This window comes from Rhinopithecus roxellana, chromosome 10 (assembly GCF_007565055.1).
Source record: "Rhinopithecus roxellana isolate Shanxi Qingling chromosome 10, ASM756505v1, whole genome shotgun sequence".
NCBI lineage: Eukaryota > Metazoa > Chordata > Mammalia > Primates > Cercopithecidae > Rhinopithecus > Rhinopithecus roxellana.
The window spans coordinates 128,534,667-128,559,432 of NC_044558.1; the positions used below are offsets into that span (position 1 = coordinate 128,534,667).

Sequence of the window (24,766 nt, forward strand, 5' to 3'; positions counted from 1 at the left end):
TGCCATCAGTCATCTTACCATATCAAGTTCTAATTGGTATATATATCTATATTTTACATTTACAACAACACTTATTATTTTTAGGCTGCCAGTTCTGATTTTACGGATGCAATGTGCCCTTGTACTCCTAAAGACACTAAATTTTTTATAAAGTAAAAAATTTACCCATTCATTTTGGTGCTTTTCTTCCAAACTATTTTTATGCTATTTTTTTTCATAAATGTTCAGGAATCCTTAACTGCTATTTCTTCATTGTTGTGCATGAGGCTCCAGATGGATTAGAAGTGGTCATGACTCTTTCCATTTGATATGCTCTATGTATATTATTTAATTTAAATGACTTATGCACGACATTAAATCTCAAGTGGTTTGTCCTCCAGGAACCTTTCTGGAAGCTCTGTTTTTTTTTTTTTTTTTTTTTTTTTCTTTTTTGAGAGGGAGTCTCGCTCTGTCGCCCAGGCTGGAGTGCAGTGGCGCAATATCTGCTCACTGCAAGCTCCGCCTCCCGGGTTCACGCCATTCTCCTGCCTCGGCCTCCCGAGTAGCTGGGATTACAGGCGCCCGCCACCTCGCCCGGCTAATTTTTTTATATTTTTAGTAGAGACGGGATTTCACCGTGTTAGCCAGGATGGTCTCGATTTCCTGACCTCGTGATCCGCCCACCTCGGCCTCCCAAAGTGCTGGGATTACAGGCGTGAGCCACTGCGCCCGGCCTCCGGAAGCTCTTAATTAAGTTCCCCCTTTCTGTGGTTTGATGGCAGTTCTGTCCCTCTGTTTTTGTCGTCAGTATGAAACTTCTTGAAGACAGATGCCATAGTTTATTCTTTTTCAAGTAACTTTCTTATTTCTGGCTGTGAGCTTCATGTCAGGTACATTTAGAAATTTAACTAATATTAAGAATAAAAAAGAAATGCATGAAGGAGCACCTTACCCTCAGATCAGGAAGATTCATCTCCATTTTTCTTCATTCCAATATAATCCAGTCAACTCCAAATTTTTCAGTAGAATTTTGCTTCACTAATATTGCCAAGTAATTCAAGTGCTTTTTTTGTGTATTTAAAACAACTTTTCAGTGAGTGGTCTAATGTAGGTGAATTCACCTTCTCAATTAAATTACATCATCTTTGAGGGAAGGCACTATGTCTGGATTCTATTTGCATCCATTCTGGGGTTTTCAATTCTAGAGGCAAAATTGAACTAAGTTGTATCAACATACTTTTGTTCTCTTCCTAGGAAATTTGCTTGTGATTGTATTTGTGAGTTACTTTGGATCCAAACTACACAGACCAAAGTTAATTGGAATCGGTTGTTTCATTATGGGAATTGGAGGTGTTTTGACTGCTTTACCACATTTCTTCATGGGACAGTAAGTGTTTAAAAAAAAGAAAAAGGCCTCTGTGCCAGTAACTATCAGTACATTGTAAATTAGGAGTAGAATTTTATTATTATCCCTTTAAATAGGCAGTTACCTTTTGAGAAGTATACCCACTAAGTGTGTACAGAAATAGTGTCTATTTGTCTACATAATCACTTTATTTATCATAGCTTTCATAGACTTTGAAGTAACAAAAAGACTAAATTGTAGAGTTTCAAATGAAATACATAGGCTTTTTATGAGTTTTTAGTATAACATATATACTGTATGTCTTTGCCTATAAGATTTTGATTATTTTTTATAACACTTCAACACTTATACCTCTACACACTGGGGTATAGGTGTTCCCATCATTTCGCTGAAGCTGTTATTCCTAAGGTCACTGTGTAGTTATAATTACAGTCAGATGGTCCTCAGAGAAAAGTTTAAATGACACATGAGGGAGAAACTTATTTTTCACATTAAAGTTAATGTAGCCAGTTCAAGGATGATATGATTCTACCTCTTTCCATCGTAGTGCTATGCCTTGCATGGCCTTGGCCTCATGATCCAAATTATGGCAATGTATTTCCAGGCAACAAGACAGAAGAAGAGAAGAAGAAGAAGAAACAAACAGTCCACACAGGCTGAGGCTTAAGAAGCATTTTTAGGAGCAAAGTATCTCCACTGACTTTACATTTACCATATATTGGCTACATTTCACACATAAATATATAAATACTGGAAAAAAAAGACATTATTCCAAGATACCATGTTCCCAGTTAAAAATCCCAACTATGATTACTATGGAAGGAAAGAAGAAAGGATATTGAGAGACAAGGAGCAGTGTCTGTTAGAGACACCAATTACTTTCTCATTGCCAAATCCAGCAGTGATGTCATTTGCTTACCATATTAATTCCATCTCCCTGCCATATTTGGCCCCTCTAAGAAGTTTCTTCTTAGTGGTACTGCTCTAGCTTGTTTTCATCATACTGCACTCTCTTGATTCATTTTCTATCTTTGTGTCTTCTTCATCATGTCCATTTTTTTCCCCTCTGCTTTTGGCACCATACCGTCAGAGTCCCCTAATTCCCTTTTTAATCTTTATTTATTATTTGTCATGATTTGTATGGAAAATAAACCTCAAAGGCAACTGTCACAGCTTCATCTTTCTTTCCACCCTAAAATTAAGGACCACAGTCTAGATCAGCATTTCTCTAAATATGACATAATTTGTGACACCTTTGCACCTATTATTTCTACAGCCTTGAATACCTTTGTTTCTTTGTCTACCCTTCTATTCATCTTCAAGGTTTGTTTTACCTATCATTCTTATTTTGGTGTCTTCTCTGATCTCTTCCCACAACCTCCAAGCAAAGCTGATCATATCCTTTGTCTCTGTGACAACTCAGGACCTTGTATATTAAACTTATACATTTTATCATATATGTTTATATTAGTGTGAAATTCCTTAAGTACAAAAAACTGTGCATTTTATTTCTAGTTCTTTGAAGCTGAGCATAATGCCTGGAATACAGTAGGCTGCCTTTAGAGCTCACATGGTACCTAATTATTTATGGATATTAACATCTCTGTTATTCCTATCAAGTTTTTTCTCATCTAGTTGAAATGGACTAGATTTTATTTTTACTACGTTTTGAAGAGTCATACATTAGAGCGTGTGTGTGAATATGTGTCCATGAAAGAAAATCTGACAGACTGATCATCTTTGAAGATAATTCAAAAGGATGAATGGTTACATGCAATTAATAATTACTTTTTAAAAAGGTGAAACCAGGGTATTTCATATATTGACCAAGATATAACCACTCCTAGGATAACAGGAAAGTGATAACCCACCTAGCCTGGGGTGTACCAAATCATCTTTCTTGCTGGACACTTCCGTTTCACTTTTACCCATCACATCTCTTAAAACACATGCTGGGAAATTGACAGAAAGGATTCTGGTAATTTGGGGAAGATAATGGTGCAAATAAAGGGGAATATTTCTCTATATTTCTAGGAAAAGTGAAACTATTCAGTAGATAAGCAAAATGTTCAATTCAGTGATGTTCTTACAGTTACAGGTATTCTAAAGAAATTAATATTGATTCATCAGAAAATTCAACATCGACCTTATCCACCTGTTTAATTAATCAAATTGTATCACTCAATAGAACATCACCTGAGATAGTGGGGAAAGGTAAGAATTAACATTGACAGTAAAAAGTCTTCCAAAATGTATAAATTTAATTACATCTCTAAAAATTGTTGTGACATTCATTAGCAAAATTTAATTACGAATGATTAGGAAAAACACTTGACTCTTACAGACATAATTATAGTGTTTATGTACACAGTTGACCCTTTAACAACACAGGTTTGAACTATGTGATCTCACTTCTATGCAAATGTTGTCCATCCAAACTGCGTGATAAACCTGCCAATAAGAATATCTGACATTTTCTATATTTGGATTGCACAGGGCCAACTGCAGAACTTAAGTGTGCATGAATTTGAGAACACACAGGCAGCCCTGTAACAAATTCCTTAATATAACAAGGGATGACTATATTATATGTAAAAGCGTTTAGAAGTAGATCAGAAAAGAGAATATTTTCAGTAGGAAATTGACAAAGAATATATGTATTAAAGTAAAACAGGAGGAAATAGTATAAATATGTAAATCATATAACTTTGCTTTCAATGCAAAAGGCAAACTATTATATCATTTAAAGATTTTTTGCCTATTGTAACCCAAATTATAAATTATAATTGCAAATTGTACCGCTAAGGATTTTTTTAAACCTATTAAATAGAAAAAGACTAAAAATATATAGAAACGAAGTGGAGGCAAAACAGGATTTCACATTGTATATATTGCTGAAAGTGTATACATTTGTAAATCTTTCTGGAGATTCATTATCAATATATATTAAGAACAAAAATATACTTACCTACTTAGTCTGAAATTCTGCTATTATTGATTAATCTTGAGGAAATAACCAGGAAACTGCAAAAGGACTTATTTACAGTTATAGTCGTGATAAACCTAACAGAATAAAACAATAAAAAAGAAAATAAAAAATAAGATATTGAATAAACACATTTTGAAACTTATTCAACACATTACTGTCCAGTCATTAAAGTTTTGATATTTAAAAAATCTTAACAACATGAAACTATTGTTATAATATAGTGTTAACTGTGTATACCATTTCATAATATGAACTGGATTTTTAAATATATAATGGACATAATGAGTATAATGCATATATTTTATGCAAATCTGGAAGATATATAAAAACACTTGAGGTGATCTTCTGTGTGCAGTGTGATTACAGGTAATTTTTACTTGTTTATGCTTTTCTATATGATATGGCTTGACTGTGTCCTCACTCAAATAGCACCTTGATTGTAATAATCTCCACATGCCAAGAGTGGGGACAAGTGGAGATAATTGAATCATGCGGGCGGTTTCCCCCATACTGTTCTCATGGTGATGAATAAGTCTCACAAGATCTGATGATTTGATAAATGAGAGTTACCATGCACACGTTCTCTTGCCTGTCACCATGTGAGACATGTCTTTGCTCTTCCTTCACCTTCCACCATGATTGTGAGGCCCCCCAGCCACGAGGAACTGTGAGTCTGTTAAACCTTTTTCCTTTATAAATTACCCAGTCTCAGGTATGTATTTATTAGCTGCATAAGAATGGACTAATACACCATATTTTCAAAGTTTGCAAAGTGAATATAAATTACTTGTACTTGTAAATGTAAAAAAAAAGAGTAGAGTAAGAGTTTACAAGTAGTTGAATTTGTAATAGAAATGCTAAAATTAGTGTTTACGATGAAACACTCTCTTATCTACATAGGTTGTGTGAAGGAATCTGGGTCATACATGTGGATGTATGTGTTCATGGGCAATATGCTTCGTGGAATAGGGGAGACTCCCATAGTACCACTGGGGCTTTCTTACATGGATGATTTTGCTAAAGAAGGACATTCTTCTTTGTATTTAGGTAATGTACACAAAATATTAAATTATATGATCACTTTCCCTTTGTCTACTTTTGAAATAGTAGAGTTACTAAACTTATTATTTCACCTATTAGAACATATATTTGGGTATATGTATTGTATTATGTTTCTTTTAAAAACATGGTGAATAAGAGCCATGCATTCTTGGCATCTAGTAAAATTGCTTTATAATATTTTCAGGTATATTGAATGCAATCGCAATGATTGGTCCAGTCATTGGCTTTACCCTGGGATCTCTGTTTTCTAAAATATACGTGGATATTGGATCTGTAGATCTAAGTAAGTGCAACCAGAACAAGGTACCATGATAATGTCTTTCTAAGCACACACACAGAAAACATTTTTCCAAATAACTGAATTCACTCTTTCAATAGTCCTTTGCTTAATATAATTAGAAAGTTACAAGTAGGAAATAAATGCATTACTAATCAGAATAAATATAAAATCTAGCTCCCATTTATACTATCTTTTACAGCTAAGTGTAAAATGAGAGAATGTAAACAAATTTATTTTCATGAGCTTGGGCCAAAATAACCAAATGTAAAAAGTCTCCCTCCCAAACTGATGGCCCGGTCAAGTAAATTTTATTTTTCAGTTGATGGTGGCTTGGATGTTGATGTGTAGAACTTAAAGTTTGCTTTGCTAAAGTCTTCTTGTGGCTGCTGCATTGGTTTATGGCTGGAGACTTGGTTTATTTGAGAGACTTCACTGTGTAATTTATGGTCATTTTCCCTGGTCCTAGCAGAGGGCTTGGCATATGGCAACATTCAGTAAGTACTTGTTGAACAAAGTAATAAAGCAGAGGATACATAAATAAAATCTATGATTTTCTTCTTCATTCTCAGAGCATACTTTCCTTCTTATCTCATAGGTGAAAGTGATGCCATGTTATAAAAACTGTCTCAACTTCAGGCCCTTTTCCCTAAAAATATTCTTGCACCATATCTGTCTTTATCTTCTTTTTCTCTTTCCCAACTCAATGGAAAACATATCCATCTGTATCCAATGCTGATAGATCTAGCTGGAGCTTAGATTCTCCCTTCCTGTTTTTTTATCTCCATCTTCTCCTTGATTCAGCAAACACACTCAAGTATTTCCCATCTTTATACATAGCTACAGTTTTTTACACCCCCACACAACTTTCTAGCTGAATCTTTTTTTTATTCCTCTTCAGAGCCAAGCACCTAGGAAAATATCAACTAAATTAGCTAAGATATCTCACCTTCTCACCTCCCATCCACTTCTCAATTCAGTATAATCTGCTTCTGTTGTTAGTGAAACACAATCGATTTCTATCTACTTTACTACAGATCTGTAAACAGGTATATTTCTATCATTTGTGTTAATTGATATTTCCAGTTCCTCTTCATGTTTTCCCTTCTTAGATATCCTATTAGCCCCTAAAGCGCAATATGTCAAAATCTGATCTCATCATCTTACCTCCAAACCCACTTTATTCCCTCTATTCCTTCTCTTGATTAATATCCATACCTTATTCAAGTATTGACTGAGTTACTGTGCCCTGTAATCTCACATTTCTCTGCATTTACACTTGGTAAAACTTTTCCCTTTTTTCATTTGCATAGATCTTGAAGTCTCTTCCAAAATATGGATCCTCTTAGAGAAGCCTTACTTCACCACTTTCTATTAGTCCCAAATGAATAGCCAAGAGCATGCCTTTATTGTAACCCTTCTCACAATGAGCTATTAATATTTGTGTGCTTACTTGCCATCTCTCTACCACATGACAGAATGACATGTTCTTAGCAAATAATAATTAGTTATGTTTGTGAATAAATAAATACGATTTTCTATCTCACTAGGACTTCAATAGATCATTCCAAAGAGATCAAAGGATCCATTTCCACGATGAGATAGACATCACAGTGGGCCAGCAACAGCCAAAAGCTTGAAAATGTTTGCTAATCTAAAACTATAAAGAAAATACTTGATAAAATGTTTTACATGTTCAGTGTTAGACATATAACTTAGAGTAGCTACATGTTACGTTCATTATTTCTACTCATTCAACTCCAGTTTCATCATTGCTTTATCACGAAGAGTACAGAAATAAGTGGTAAATGTCCTTAGGTAAATTATTTTATAAGCTCTCTATTAAGAAACCATTACATTATTTTATAATTTATCACGATACAATTTCTAACATTGAATGTTCAGGTATTATTATATCTTCTCTTATTCAGTGATGAGTATGAGCTTCACTTATAAAGTATACTTTGGCAAACTCCAATGCCTAACGGAGCTGAAGAGGTAAAATAAATGAGTAAAAAGTGCCAGGAACAGGAATTTAGGGTGTGATGGTTAGAATAGGAGAATTTTTTTGGTTGTGAACTGCTCTCCCCACAGGTCCAAAAGCACATGTGTTCCTCAGCTCTGGCTTATTCTTTTAATGCACAAATTTAGGCCCTGCATTGACAAGGACTTCTGATTTGTTTCCAAGAAAATCCAAAATCCAAAATTTTTATGTAGAATTTTTCAATTTTTAAGACTGTGAGTAAGCCAAGAAAAACTATTTCTCAGGTCCTATCTAGCGAGATTATGACCCTTAGTTAGTATGTGTAGAACAGTGAAAGAACAGAAAAAAAAGTCATCAAAATTACATTTGTCACAGGTGATGAATAAATACTTTGCATGTAGATGCAGTCACTGATTTAACCAATCATTTCCTGAAGTCTGAGTTGTTGATTATGACACAATATGATCACATAGATCAAGTTTAAATCTGTGCATACTTGAAAATAAATTATTTCTAGATAGTTTGTAATCAAGTCAATGTTATCTCATATTAATGAGTTTTCTTATAGATCAGAGTAATGGCACCACTTAATTGTGCCACAAACTTCTATGGTGTGTGTGTTTCTGTATGCATATGCTTTTTTATTTCTTATTATGTTTCTTTTATTGTGGTAAGAACAATTAAAATGAAATCTACCTTCTTAACAGATTTTGAAACATACAGTGTACCCATGAAAAGTAGGTTTAAATTATGCTTGTCCACTTATGCACAGATTTTTTCAAGAAATATATTGAAAAACTTTGAGGAGATTTGTGAAAATTTGAAAAAATTTATAGATGAATTACATAGTGTAGAAATATAGAAAACCCTAAGAAAAAGGCATGTCATGAATGCATAAAATATGTTTAGATTCTAAACTGTTTTATCATTTACTACCATAAAATATACACAAATCTATTATAAGAAGTTAAACTTATTAGAGGGGACAACATGGCCAACTGGACACACTCAGGAAGCACCACTTCCACTGAGGAAGCCCAAATTATTGAATAAACTAACATACTTCCAGCATATCTTTTGAGAGAAAACACTGAAAGTCAATAGAGAGGTGACACAGACACTGAGGCTGAAGAGAGAGAAAACTGGAAACCCAGTGCAAGGTTGTTGAACACCAGAGATAGTTGCCAGCTAAGGGGTGAGTAAAGTGGCAGTGGAACAACCTATTCTTGCTGATGACATCTGGGATCCTACCTACAAGAGAACCCACAATCCCCAGAGACAGTGGAACAGGCAGAGGCACCTGCCCAGAGAGTGGACAGAAATAGAACTACAGGCAGCATTGAACCCAGGGAGGTTTGCATATTGGGTAGCTGCAGCAGAACGCAGCTGTAGGTGTCCAACATCCAATGCTCCCTTTCTTCCACCAAGTAGCTCTCAACTCACCTGACTGCTGAGCCAAGAGAGAGTGGGGCCAACTTGCCTGTGAGCCGGGACACATCTGTACTGTAGGCCCTTCTGCCCGCCAGTTCCTCCCAGTACTCCTGCCTGGCCACACCTGCAAGAACATGTGTACAGCACAGCCTCCACTGCTCAGCCTGAGGGTTTTTTCCAGTACTCCCACCTGGGTACTTCCTCAGTGTCCTTGGAGCACTTCAGATCCCCCAGTGTAGCTACTGCCTGAACGAGAAGGACCAGACAATGGAGCCACAGGCTAGTCCCAAAACCTCAGGGCTGCAGTGCATAGCTTGGGAGTGTGAGCTGAGATTGGTGCCAAGCACTCAAGCAGAGGAGGAGCCCCCAATCTCAGAACACGGAGAGGGGTGAGATGCATGGGGTCACGGGCCAGTGCAGAATGAGACATGCCTCTTTTCATAGGCCCAGTCCAGGAAGGCTGTGTCCTGTCTGCTAGCTCCTGCCTCTGCCTGAGGGAGCTCCATGGCTCAGAACAGTTTCCTAACAAAGGAAACACAAGTGTGGTACCAGTGACCAGAGAGGGCATCCCCCAAGGCCCAGGAGTAGGCCTGTTATGGGGGTCATCTGTCTTCCCTGCTGCCACAAGCACTGTTGTAAACACGCTGAAAAACAAAAGAGCTATGCCCCTGAGTAACAGTTTATCTGGCAGCCATTACTCTTAAGCACCATTACTGGATTACAGCTCAATTTAAAACATCTATATTTATATAGATAAACATAGATAACGTAGATAACATAAACATCTATATAAATATATATACACACGTATATATGTGTGTTTATATATATATACACACATATGTGTGTGTGTATGTGTGTGTGTATACATATATATATATATAATTTGAGACTGCATCTTACTCTGTTACCCAGGCTGGAGTGTAGAGAAGTAATCATAGCTCACTGTAGCCTCAAGCTCCTTGGCTCAAGTCATTCTCCCACAGCCTTCCAAGTAGCTGGGACTACAGGCACACACCACTACACTTAGCTATTATTTGTTATTTTCTGTAGAGACAGGGTTTTCCATGTTGCCCAGGCTGATCTCAAACTTCTGGCCTCAAGTGATCCTCCCACCTTAGCCTCACAAAGTGCCGGAATTACAGGCTTGGGTCACTGTGCCTGGCTTCAAACATAGTTTGCCAGTATACATTGTGTATGAAACTGAGAGCAAGAATCTAGCTACAAATAAAAATATTGTACAGAGTCTTATCCCAGAAATTAACCCAACTGACCATACTGAACTTGTACCACAGTTAAACGAACACCAGCCATTCAAGATTAAAAGGAATCAACAAGAAATCTGGCAATTCAAAAGGTAAGAATGTACCTTAAACTTAAAATGGGTGCATTTGAGCTCTCCAGCGATGGTTCTTAACCACACTGAAATGACTAAAATGACAGACAGACAATTTGGAATCTGGATAGGAAGAAAGCCATTGAGATTCAGGAAAGTGTTGAAACACAATTTAAGAAATTCAATAATTCCAGTAGAATGATCCAAAAGCTGAAAGACAAAATAGCCATTAAACAAATACTACTTCTGGAATCAAAAAAAAAAAAATACTACATGAATTTTATAATACATTCAGACCTTTAGCAGCAGAAGAACATACCAAAGAGAGAAAAGAATCTCAGAGCTTGAAAACCAGTTTTTATAATCAACTCCATCAGACAAAAATAAAGAAAAAGAACCCTTAAAAATGAAGAAAACTTCTAGGATTTGGTTTCTTTCAGTAAAGAAACCAAACTTATGATTCATTGGAATTCCTGAGAGAGAAAAAGAGAGAGTAAGTAACTTGTAAAACATATTTGCAGATATAGTCCATGAAAATATTCTCAATCTTACTAGAGAGATTGACATGCAAATTCATAAATTACAGAGAACCCCTTTGAGATGCTATGAAGATGGCAATCCCCAAGGCATCTACTCATTAGATCCACCAAGGTCCATATGAAAGAAACAAATATTTTAAGATTTTTTGAGGGGCAACTAGAGAGATGGATCAAGTCACTGTCAAGGGGAACCCCATCAGTCTTGCAGAATGCCTTTGAGCAAAAACCATACAAGCCAGAAGAGATTGGGGGCCTATTTTCAGCACCCTTAAAGAAAAGAAATTTCAACCAATGATTTCATATCCCACCAAATTAATTTTATAAGTGAAAGAGAACTAAAATCCTTCTCAGACAAGCAAATATTGAGGAAATTTCTTATCACTAGGCCAGCCTTATAACAGGTCTCTAGAAGAGTGCTAAACATGGAAACAAAAGATTAATACCTGCCACGACAAAAATACACTCAAATACATAGCCCAGACACATAAAGCAACTACACAACCAAGTGTATGAAAAAACCAGCTAACAACATGATGCCGTGATCAAAATCTCACATATAAATAATAACCCTGAATGTAAACAGGCTAACTGCCCCAATTAAAAGACACTGAGTGACAAACTTCATAAGAAGACAAAACTTAGCCGTCTGTTATCTTTTAAAAGACACATTTTACATGTATAATACCCACAGGATCAAAGTAAAGGGACGGAAAGAAATCTATCCATGCAAACAGGAAACAAAACAGGGCAGTAATCACTATTCTTACATCAGATAAAACAGACATTAAACCAAAAACAGTTAAGAAGGATAAAGAAGGGTATTATATAAGGATAAAGTGTTCAATTTAACGAGAAGACTTAACTATTCTAAATATATATGGAGTCAAAAGTGGAGGATCCAGATTGACAAAAAAATTTCTTAGAGACCTAAGGAAACTAAAAACAGACAGCCGTACCATAATAGTGGAAGATTTCAGCAACTCACCGACAGTGTTAGGTATCTAAGCAGAAAATTAAAATGTAAATTTTGGACTTAAACTCGATTCTCAACCAATTGGATCCAAAAACATCCTACAGAATACTCCACCCAACACTAACAGAATATACTTTCTTCTGATCTGCATATAGATTGTATTCTAAGATCAATCACATGCTCAGTCATAAAGGAAGTCTCAATACATTCAAAAACTTAAAAGTTTTTTGAGCACATTCTTAAACAAAAGTGCAATAAAAATAGAAATCAATACCAAAAATAGTTCTCAAAACCACCCAAAACATGGTAATTCAACAACTTTTCCTGAATAATTCTTGATTTAAGAATGAAATTAAAAGAAATTTTTGAAATTAAATGAAAGAGAGACATACCTCACTAAAATCTTTGGAATCTATCTAAAGTAGTGTTAAGAGGAAGTTTACCATGCTAAAGGCCTTCATCAAGAAGGCGGAGAGATTTCAAATTAACAATTTAATCTTACACTTACACTAACCAGAAAAAAAAAGGACATCCCCAACGCAAACTGAAAATAAATAACTAAAATCGGAGAAGAACTGAATGAAACTGTGATGCAAAATGTAGAGAAAAGATAAATAAAACCAAGAGTTTGTTATTCAAAAGAATATAAAAAGATTAATAGACTGTTAACTAGATTAACAAATAAAAAAAGGAGATCTAATTAAGCACAGTCAGAAATGACAGAGATCACATTACAACTCCCATAGAAATGCATTATGAATGCCTCTGTGCACACAGATTAGAAAATCTAGAGGAAATAGAGTCATTCTTGGAAACAACCTCCAAAGATTAAATCAGAAAAAAGTGAAAACCTGAACAGACCGATATCAAGTTATCAAATTGAATTAGTAATAAAAAACCTACTGACCAAAAAAAGCCCTGGACCAGATGGATTCTCAACCAAATTCTACTAATTCTAATTTTATTTTATTCTAACATAAAAGTTCATTTTTTTAAAAGTTAAACTTTAAATTTAAGGACAGAAACACATATATACCTCATATTATGTCATCTGCACTCAAGAGAAGTGAAAACAAATGTGAAGATGTACTATTAAGGCATAACTATAAAATTGACTGTAGTACATACTTTACTGCTGTAATAATTTCGTAGCACCTCCTGTAATTGTAATAATAAGGCTGTGTTGAAAGCACCTGCTTAAAACACCCTGTGACACTAATTATCTCCACATGAACAGTTCCTCTCTCCAGTAAATTGTGGACTGCAGCAAAATCTGATTGCTTGTGATTTTTATGTATTTTTATACTGTTTAGTGCAATACTGTAAAGTTGGAATAACACCATTGGAGCCATATGAATTGTCACTAGTGATGCTGAAACTGCTCCTAAGAAACTGAGAAAGTCACGACATTACAAGAAAAGTTGAATTGCTTAATATATATGCAGATTGAGGTCTTCAGCTGCCCATTGTTTCAATACAAATGAATCCAGCATAAGGATCATTGTAAAAAAACAAAAAAAAGAAAAAAGAAAAAAAAGAAATTCATGATGGCATTGCTGAGGCTATGCCAGCAGGCACAAAATCTTGCACTTTTAGTAATATACCATTGTATCTCATATTGAAAATGACATTGTTATGTGACTGCAAACTTTTATAAGAAAGGCATAACCATAGACTTTAATGTGACTTGAGAAAAAATGAAGTTATTACATGACCATTTAAAGCAAAGGAAGGTGAGGGATCTAAAGCCGGAGAAACTAATGCAGGCAAAGGATGATTTGATAATTTTAGAAAAAGAATTGGGTTTAAAAATTTTCAAAATAACAGAAGAAGCAGCTTCTGCCAAATGAGAGAAAGTGAAGAGATTTTCAGACTCCACTAAGAAAATCATTGAGAAAGGATATCTGCATGAGCAGGGTTTTAATGCAGATGAAAGTGGGGGAAAAAAAGCCACAAAGGACATTTATTAATAAAGAAGAGAATGAGCACCAGGATTTAAGGCAGAAAGGGATAGACTAAGTCTACTATTCTGTGCAAATGAGGTCAGGCTTATTATCAAAACTGTTCTTATCTACAAAGTTGGTAACTCCCAAACCTTGAAGGGAAAAAATAAAAATCAACTGCTAGTCTTCTAGTCGTACAAAAAGAAGGCCTGAACAATTAGAACTCTTTTTCCATATTGCTTCCATCAATGCCTTGTTCTGGAAGACAGGAAGTAGCTTGACAGTAAGGGACTGCCTTCACAGTTCTTTTCATATTAGTCAATGCCTCTGGTCACCTAGAACCCCATAAGTTCAACACCAAGGGCATTATAGTGATCTATTTCTTCCACCACAATATCTCTAATTCAATCTCTAGATCATGGAGTCATAAGAAACTGCAAAGGATCATTACAGGTGATACTCTACGGAAAGGATTGTCAGTGCTATCAAAGAAAATCCTGCCATGTTATGCACATGTACCCTAGAACTTAAAGTATAATAAAAAAAAAAAAAAAAAAAAAAAGAAAGAAAATCCTGATAGGCAGAACATCATAAAAGACTCAAAGAATTGCACCACTTAAGATGCTATTGTTGTTATAGGAAAAAAAAAAAAAAGTGAAAGTCATTAAGTGCAAAATAATACATTTCTACCAGAGAAAATTTTGTTCAGATGTTGCGCATAAATTCGTAGGATTAACAACATGGCCAATCAAGAAAATTATGAAAGAGATTATGGATATGGAATAAAAGGTGAGGAGTAAAAATTTCAAGATATAAGTATTGGAGAAATTCAAGAGCTAATTCGTACTTCATCAGAGAAATTAACAGAAGATGACTTGATGGAGATGAGTGCCTGAGAACTAGCGTCAAATGATGGAGATGGAGACACAGAAGAAGCAGTGCCAGAAACAAATTGTTATTAGGCTATCTAGCAGAAGGATTCTGACAATTCAAGATTGTTTTTGGCTTCTTTTACAACCGGGACTCTTCTCTATTGTGGGCACTGAAACTAAAGCGTATGTTGGAAGAAGGATTAGTTCCATTTAGAAAAATTTTTAGAGAAATGACAAAACCACAAAGTCAAATAGAAATTATGATGTATTTCTGAAATAGTTACTGAATGTACTTGCCTCTTTTGCTTTCCCTTCTACCTCCTCCACCTCTTCCACCTTTTCCACCTCTGCTAACCTAGTGAAAGCAAGACCAGTGCCTCCCATTCCTTCTCCTCCTCAGCCTACTCAATGTGAAGAGATGAGAAAGATCTTATCATGTTCCACCTCAACTTAATGAATAGTAAATATGTTTTATTTCCCTGTGATTTTCTTAATAATATTTTTTTCTCTAGCTTACTTTATGGTAAGAATACTATGTACAATACGTATAACATACAAAACATCTGTTAATCAACTGTTTATGTAAGGATTCTGATCCACAATAGCTGATATGATTTAGATCTGTGTTCCTGCCAACATGATGTAGAATTGTAATCCCCAGTGATGGAGGTGGGACCTGGTGGGAGGTGATTGGGTGATAAAGGTGGCTTTTCATGAATAGTTTAACACCATCCCCCTTGATGTTGATCTCATGATACCGAGTGAATTCTCATGAGATTTATTTGCTCAAAAGTGTGTAGCAACTCCCTGCTCTCATCTTCCTGTAGAGACTGCAGAACTCCGTGACTGAAACTTTATACCCATTGACAACTCCCTGCTTCCCCTTCCCCTTAATCACTGACAATCACCATTCTACTCTTTGCTTCTGTGAGCGTTACTGTTTTATGTTTCTCAAATGAATGTAATCATGCAGTATAGGTCCTTCTGTAACTGGTTCATTTTGCCTAATGTCCTCAAAGTTCATCCGAGTTATCACATATTGCAGAATACCCTTCTTTTTAAAAACTGAATAATATTCCATTGTATGTCTATACAATATTTTCTTTATCCATTTATCCATCAGCAGACATGAGGTTGTTTTTACAGCTAGCTATTATGAATAGTGCTGAAATAAACATGCAAATGCAAACGTCTCTTCAAGATAATGATTTCAATTCTTTTATATATGTACCCAGAAGTGGGATTGCTGGGTCATATGAGAGCTCTGTATTTAATTTTTGAGGAATGTTTATAATACCTTTTATACTGGCTGTACCTTTTTGTATTCTACCAGCAGTGTACAGTGTTCAAATATCTCCACATTCTTGCAAACACTTTCCTTTCTTTCTTAAATGGTAGTCATTCTACAGGTGTAAGGTGTAGGAGAAGTGTGGATTTGTGCTTTTAATTTGCATTTCCCTGATAAGTGATGTTGAAAATCTTTGTATTGAGCTGCTATTCATTTGTATGTCTTCTTTGGAGAAATTTCTATTCAGGTATGTAGCCTAATTGTGTTTTCAAATTTACTTTTTTTTTTTTTCAGTCAGAGTCTCGCTCTGTCACCCAGGCTGGAGTGCAGTCGTGTGATCTTGTCTCACTGCAATCTCTGCCTCCTGGGTTCCAGTGATTCTCCAGCCTCAGCTTCCAGAGTATCTGGGATTACGGGTGCCTCCACCACACCTGGCTAATTTTTGTATTTTCAGTAGAGATGGGGTTTCACCATGTTGGCCAGGCTGGTCTCAGACTCCTGACCTCAGGTGATCCAATTTGTCTTGGCCTCCCAAAGTGCTGGGATTACAGGCATCAGCCACCGAGTGACATATATAAAATTGTATTTTTATCATGTACACTCCAATGTTTTGAACTAAATATATACGTGGAATAAATTTAGCTAATTAACAAATGCATTATCTTGCATAGTTATTTTTGTAGTGGAAACACTTAACATCTACTCTCTCAGCATATTTCAAAAATACAACATATTGTGGTTAAGAATAGTCATGCTGCTGCACAATAAACCTCTGTAATGTATTCTTCCTATCTAATTGTAATTATATATGCTTTGACCAATATCTCCTCATGTGGGAGATCTGTCAGAGTGGTGGAAGAAGCTATAGGAAAAGAGCAGGCCTTTTGAAAGGTCAGAAAGCTCTGCAAAGCTTCATGAGAGAATAAGCTGATGGCAGCTGTCCTCTTACCCTGAGGCAGAGGGCGAGAAGTAGGTACAAGGAAGTATAGATGAATTTATCTAAATAGGCTTGTTTACCCATGTTGTCCAGAAACTGACCTTTGACCGAGAGAGAGAGAGAGAGAGAGAGAGAGAGAGAGAGAGAGAGAGAGAGAGAGAGATTCCCTGTAAGGGGGAACAATAACGTTAATTGCCCACAGATTAACAGTATTGGCTCCAGGTTTTCGGGCATTATGTCTATACTAAATAAAAGCGAGCAGCACCAGCTTATTGGGACTGCTGCTCACTCTTCCGCAGTCCCCTAGCCACTCTTTCACTGCATACCTGTGTCTGAGTACTCCTTTCATCCATTGGTAGGCCAGGGTCTGCAGGACAGACCTGACATCCTCAACTCCACTCTTCTCCCAACCACCTGGCTTCTGGTAGCCACCATTCTACTCACTAATAATTAATTAATTTTTATTTCAATAGCTTTTAGGGTAGATGTTTTTAATTACAAGGGTGAATTCTATAATGATGAATTTTGATATGTTAGTGCACCCATACCTGAGTAATGTACATTGTATCCAATATGTAGCTTTTTATCCCTCAGTCCCCTCCCATCTTTCCCCTTCTGAGCCTCCTAAATCTGCCACATCAATCTGTATATCTTTGTATCCTCATGGCTTAGCTCTCAATGATAAGTGAGAACATACAGTATTTGATTTTCCATTCCTGAGTTACTTCACTTAGAATAATGTCCTCCAGTTCCATCCAAGTTGCTGCAAAATTTTTAATCAAGTTATTATATTTTTGCTATTGAGTTGTAGGGTTTCCTCATATGCTTTATAAATTAACCCCTTTTCATATATATATGATTTATAATATTTTATTTTATTCTGCATGTTTCTTTTTTACCCCATTTATTGTGTCTGTTCTGTTCCATTGGTCTATATTTCTGTTTTTATGCTGGTAACATATTGTATTAATTCCTATAGTTTTAAAATACATTTTGTAATTAGGAAATGTGAGGCAGCTTTATTCTTTCTCAATGCTTTTTTGGCTATTTCATGTCCTTCTTGGTTCCATATGTATTTTAGAATTGTTTGTTATATTTTTGTAAAAATATGGTTGGGCTTTTGATAGGTATTGTATTGAACCTTTACATATATTTAGGTAGTATGGACATTTAATATTAATAAGTCCTTCAATTAATTAATGCAGAATGTCTCCCCAATTATTTATGACTTTAATTTCTTTCCTCAGTGTCTTGAAGTATTTCATGCACAAGTCTTTCACCTTCTTAAATTTATTTTTGTGTTTTATTCTTTATGATTTTAGTGTAAATGGAATTGCTTTCCTAATGTCTTTTTAAATAGTACTTGGTTAATGCGTAGAAATATAAGTAATATAATGATTTTGTATCCTGCAACTTTACAGAATGTGTTTATTCAATTCTAACAGGTGTGTGTGTGTGTGTGTGTGTGTGATCTTTAGGGTTTTCTGTATACAAAATCATGCCATCTGCAAGTAGAGGCAATTTTACTTCTTTCTTCCAAGTTTGAATGCCTTTTATTTCTTTTTCTTGCTTAATTGCTCTGGCATAAAATGGCAGGACCATGTTGAATAGAAGTGATGAGAATGGCCATTTTCCTTCGTTCCTGAAAGCTTTCAGTTTTTCACTCTTGAATTTAATGCTAGCCGTGGGCTTTTAAAATATGCACTTCATTTTGTTGAGGCAATTTTTATCTATTCCTAGCTTGTTAAAAGTTTTTATCATAAAACATTGTTAGATTTTATCAAATGCTATTTAACGTCTGCATATATGATCATGTAGATTTTGTCCTTTATTTTGTTAATGTGTTACATTACAGTTGGTGATATTTGTTAAACTTAGCATTTCAGGTATAAATCCCCCTTGAATATAGTGTAGTGTCCTTTTTATATGCTATTAAATTTGGTTTACTAGTATTGTTTTAGGATTTTTTCCTCTGTCTTCATCAGAGATATTGGTTTGTAGTTTTCTTTTGGTGTCTTTGTCTGGCTTTGGTATGCGAATAATGCTGGCCTCATAAAATTAGTTTGAAGATGTTCTCTTCTCTTCAATTTTTGGCAAGAGAGTAGAATGGATTGCCATTAATATTTTCTTTAGCTATTTAGTAACACACACCAGTAAAGCCATCTGGTCCTAAGTTTTTTTGTTGAGAGGTATTTGATTATTAATTCAATATTTTTATTAGTTGTAAATCTCTTTATATTTTCTATATTTTTTGTGTTTTATGTCTCCAGAAATTTATTTTTTCTTTCTTATCTAATTTTTGATGTATAATTTCTCATAGTAGTCTCTTATGATTGTTTTATTTTTCTAGCATCAATTGAATGTCTCCACATTCAGCTCTTATTTTGTTTAGACTAAGCTCTCTTTCGCTTAGTCTAAAGTTTGTCAATTTTGCTTATCTTTCAAAAAGATCAACATTTAGTTGTGTTGATATAATTTTTTTCCCTATTCTTTATTTATTTCTTCTCTAATCTTTTTTCTTCTGCTGCTAACTTTGGCCTTAGTTTGTTTTTCTTTTTATAATTTTGTGAGGTATAAAATAGATTGTTCATTTGAGATAATTCTTTACTTTTTACTAGCATAATTATGTAATATTTATCAGTGTGTATTAAGGGCAAACAATGCCAGATGCTGCTAGTGACCATAAATTAGAGAAATAACCTCTGTTTTTTGAATATGGAAATAAAATTTACCCTATAAATGTAGATATTTATTACTAAACACTTCCCTCTTACTACTGTTCTTGCTGCATCTCATATTTTAGAATGTTTTGTTTTTTACTCTCTTTGTATCTAAATATTTTCTAATTTCCCTTTTGATTTCTTTGACAATTTAATTATTGAAAAGTTTGTTAATATCCATATTTTTACAATTTTCTACTTTTCTTTTTGATACTAATTTCTGGTTTTATTCCACTGTAGTTAGAAAGATAATTGGTATGATTTTAATTTTAAATTTATCAAGACCTGTTGCATGATGTAACATGTGGTCTATCTTAGAAAATGTTCCATTTCTGTTTGAAAAGAGTATACATTCTGTTTTTATTGAGTGAAGTATTCTCTATGTGTCTGTTATGTTCAATTGGTCTATAATGTTGCTGAAGTCCTCTGTTTCCTCATTGATATTCTCTCTGGTTATTCTATTTATAATTGAAAGTGAGATATTATGACATCAGCCTACTATGGAGGGGTCACTGTAATACACTATTTTATATAAGAGACTTGAGCATCCTTGAATTTTGGTATCCATAGGGAGTCCTAGAACCATTGCTCACAGATACCAAGAGTTGATTGTATTGTATTTCTCTGTATTTCTCTTTTCAGTTCTATCCATGTTTGCTTTATAGCTTTTGGGTTTTTGAGATTGAGTGAATATATTGGGTTGTATATTCCTGGTGAATTCACTTAAAAATCATTCTATAATGTCTTTCTGCAACTTGAGACAGTTTTTTACTTAAGCTCTTTTTCTTTCTTTGACAAATAGTTACGTTGCAAATTTTCCAAACTTTTATGCTCTGCTTCCCCTTTAAATATAACTTTCTACTTTAGGTCATGTCTTTGCTCTCATATCTGAGCATTGCAGGTTGGAAGCAACCAACTTATATCCTTAATGCTTTACTGCTTAGAAATTTCTTCCATCAGATATTCTAAGTCATCACTCTTTAGTTCAGACTTCCACAGATCCCCTAGGGTATGAACACAATGCAGCCAAGCACTTTGCTAAGGCATAACAAGAGTGACTTTTGCTACAGCTCCCAATAACGGTCATTTCCATTTGAGACCTTGTCAGCGTGAACTTCATTGTCCATGTCACGATCTGCATTTTGGTCATAATCATTTATCCAGTTTCCAAGAAGTTTCAAACTTTCCCTCATCTTATCTTCTTCTGAGTTCTCCAAACTCTTGTAAGCTCTGCTCATTACCTAGTTCCAAAGTCAATTCCACATTTTCAGGTATCCTTATAGCAATGTCCCACTTCTTGGTAACAATTTTCTGTGTTAGGCCATTCTGGCATTCTTATACAAGAATACGTGAGGCTGGGTAATTTATCAAGTAAAGAGATTTAACTGGCTCATGATTCTGCAAGCTGTACAAGCATGGCACTGGCATTCTCTCAGCTTCTGAGGAGACCCCAAGGAGCTTTTACTCTTGACAGAAGTTAAAGCAGGAGCAGACACATCACATGTTGAGAGAAAGAACAAGAGGGAGGCAAGGTGCCACACACTTTTTAAGCAATCAGATCTTCTGAGAACTCATTCACTATTGCAAGGACAGCACCAAGCAATGAAGGATCAACCCCCATGACCCAAACACCTCCCACCAGGCCCTACCTCCAACATTGGATATTACATTTCAGCGTGAGATTTGAATAGGACAAAATACCCAAACCATATCAGCCTCCAAGTCTTCACGAACTGGTATTATATAGGAGAAAACTTTCATCGTCAACCCAGGCAGAGCTTCTGTCGGACTCTCAAATTTTGATTCTTGTTTAAACTGCTATCTTTTTCTTAGGAACTTCCAGAATCTAGAGTATGTAGGGTCTCATGAGCACTTTTAGACAGTGGACAGAGAAGCCACTGTCTAACTCCCAGTTTCTTGGTCAATTCCCAGAAAATTTTGATTATTTCACATGCTATACAATTTTTTGCCTTCCCAAGGAGAATTTGAAAACTGAAGTGTTTTCTTTATTTTTTGTTCATTTGCTTGTTTGTTTGTTTGTTTCCTTTTGTTTTTTACCTCCTCACTCTGCATAGAACTGGGAGCAGGGAGGAGCTGTGGCCAGTGCTCATTTGCTAATTTAAGCCACCATTTTTGCATTCTTTACAGCCCATTGGAAGCAAGCATATGCCTAGCCCCAAGATAGGCAAGACAATGACCAGCTGCTGGAGTTGGACACAGAAAAGATGAAATGTTAGGTGTGTGGTCGAAATATTTCCCTCCCCATAGAGAAGCTGGAGTTAAGTTTTTGTTTTTAAATTTTTTTAACTTAGTCCCTCTGCCCTAAGCTATGGGCCAGGAGCGATGGGAATGTTTACATACTAGTTCAAGCTGCTGTCTTTGTTTTCTGTAGCCTCCAAAGGTCTGGTATGTGATGGGTCCTGTCAACACTTCAAGATAGGTGGTATAGAAGACAGTCGCAAGGATAGTACCTGAAAAGTTACGATTTTGGATGTGCAGTCCCACTCTGTCTCTCCGCAGGGATAAGCTGGAGATGCGGTTTTCTTATATTCAGTCTATGTTGAGCCAGGGAAAAGAGCTATTGCAAGTGTTCGCACATGCTTTCAAATTTCTAGTTCTTCTTGAATGCATGGTATTATAATGAGGAGAGGAACAGCAAAAAGGTGTCTCCAATCTTCTTAAAAGTGTCAATGTAGCTAATATTGCACATTCCTGGGGTACAATGGCCTGTCAACTAGTTTCTGGATTTTTCACTAATGGAATTGATCTGCATATTATTGTTGAATCAGTATGTTCATGAAAGAAAAAAGGGTCCAGTCCTTCCTATTATGCTATCTTGCTGATAACTCAGATAGGCTTTTTTATTACTTAGATTGTTTATTTTATACCTGTTAAAAGAGTGCATTTACACTTGAGATATAGCATTTACATAGTACTCTTATTCATGATTTAAGGAAAAATATGATTGAAATAAAATGGTTAAACTATCCTTAACATTTAGAGTCTTAACTCTTCAGGGTTACTTTTAAACTCATATTTTCTTATCCTCTGTGCTGTCAAGAGAGTTGAAAATACTTATTTCAGGCATGGTGGGAAGCCCTTGTATTGGCTCAGTGGATTTCTTGCAAACTGCTTACATTTCATTGCTGACCCTTTCTTGATTTTATTAGCTTGTGCCAATAGACATTTTCAGACAACAATGAGACGTCATAGTTCTTCCACAGGTAGTTATTAAATGGTCTGCAAGCTTAAATGTCCAGTGATAGAAATTGTCCAGTCATGTAATCAGAAAAGCCATCAAGTGCACACAAGCTCAGGCAATGACAACAATATCATGACTGATTCCTAGACAGTATCAGTTGCATTATGTCATCAAATGTTAGACTGATCCTAGTCTCAGAGATGACAAAAAATTAAAATAAAAAAAATCGTGTCTTGGAATTGAGGAAATTTAGTTTACTTTCTTCATACCATTATTTCCCTGAACCTACTGTATTTCAAAATGATTTTTGACTGGCTTCTTTAATTATTTATTCTAGGCACTGTCAGGATAACTCCTAATGATTCTCGTTGGGTTGGAGCTTGGTGGCTTAATTTCCTTACGTCTGGACTATTCTCCATTATTTCTTCCATACCATTCTTTTTCTTGCCCCAAACTCCAAATAAACCACAAAAAGAAAGAAAAGCTTCCCTATCTTTGCCTGTGTTGGAAACAAATGATGGAAAGAATCAAACAGCTAATTTGACCAATCGAGGAAAAAATATTACCAAAAATGTGACTGGTAAGTATTTTACATTCATTGTCAATTTGGAGTTGTTAATCTCAATGAAAAGGAAGAATAAGTATTCCAAAATAATAAAGCATACCCAACTCATCTGGAATTGGCCTTCTTTTGCACTAAATTTAGATAAATTATTTTTCTAAAACTACTATTAAAGTTAACATATGTATCTTGAGCACATAACAAGTGGAAGAGAATTAGGTTTGGGCTTTTTAGCAGGGAGAAACCAACCAAAGTTCACAAACATCCATTTTTTTATGAGCCAAGTACTATATATTAATTTTAATATTATATGGTCTAAACTGGGAGAGTTCAAAGAATTATAATATTTCATTTCTTCATTTATTCAACAAATGGTACCAGGAACTGTACTATGCCCTGGTAATAAAACATTACCTCTATTTTTCAAGAACCTGGTGGGCGATATTGAGAAATACACAGACAATAGCAATATAGTGCCTTAAGTAATATGGTGAAATTAAACTTAACTATTCTCAGGTGTAGAGATGGATTAAGGCGAGGAAGTCAGGAGAAGTTTCTCCCTAGGTAATTAGAGTAATATTTCTTTTGGTAATTATCTATCTCTCTATCTTATCTAAATATTCAAAATAAAGTGGAAACAAGGGTGGTAGTTAAGATAATTAGAGTTAGTAATGTAAATTGGGATGCATCAGCATTTGATAGTGCCTCCTCATTTGAATATAAGCCCTGGGACTAATGGAGAACCATTGAGAGTCAATAAACAAAGAGAATGACTTGGCAGCAGTCAGAGCAAGATATGTGAATCAGTGAGGTGTTGACAGCAGTTTTCAGATTAGGGAGAAATGGTGAAATAGTAAAAGCCAAAGCAGTGCAACACCTAAACCCTTGACGTCTTTTTCAAGTTTTCTTTAAAGTAAGATGACAAATTCTCCAGTGTAAACTACGTTCTTCCTTTCATCAGGTCTTTTACTTATTACTTTATTGTTATTTTCTCCTTTCTATCACACTAACCCAAGAGCAATGGTGTTCTGGTACTCTTTATATTGGCTCATAGCAGAGAACTGTTAAGTTTCAGCTGCATTGATAGGTTGAAATTGTTCATGGCAAGAGAATTACCATGATTTATGACCATGAAATTGGGATATATTACAAGTAGAAGTTTGTTTCCCAAGAATCAGATGTTAAACATTTATGTTTTTAAAAATTAACGTTCACACTAAAAGTACTATACCAATAATTTTCATTTTGTATATGTTTCTACTCTACCAAATCAAATCTTCAAAAAATATTAGATTGTCTAAACCTA

General features: G+C 35.2%; 1 protein-coding gene across 1 annotated transcript in view; it reads left to right on the plus strand.

Annotated features, from left to right (window-relative positions):
• SLCO1B1 (solute carrier organic anion transporter family member 1B1) overlaps nucleotides 1–24,766 on the plus strand; it is a 115,071-nt gene that overhangs the window by 40,384 nt on the left and 49,921 nt on the right. Inside the window, exons 4-8 of the mRNA XM_010361360.2 lie at nucleotides 1,234–1,366; nucleotides 3,438–3,559; nucleotides 5,235–5,381; nucleotides 5,581–5,679; nucleotides 23,236–23,478. Of these exons, the coding sequence (XP_010359662.1) occupies nucleotides 1,234–1,366; nucleotides 3,438–3,559; nucleotides 5,235–5,381; nucleotides 5,581–5,679; nucleotides 23,236–23,478 (744 nt within the window). The remainder of the gene's footprint in view (nucleotides 1–1,233; nucleotides 1,367–3,437; nucleotides 3,560–5,234; nucleotides 5,382–5,580; nucleotides 5,680–23,235; nucleotides 23,479–24,766) is intronic.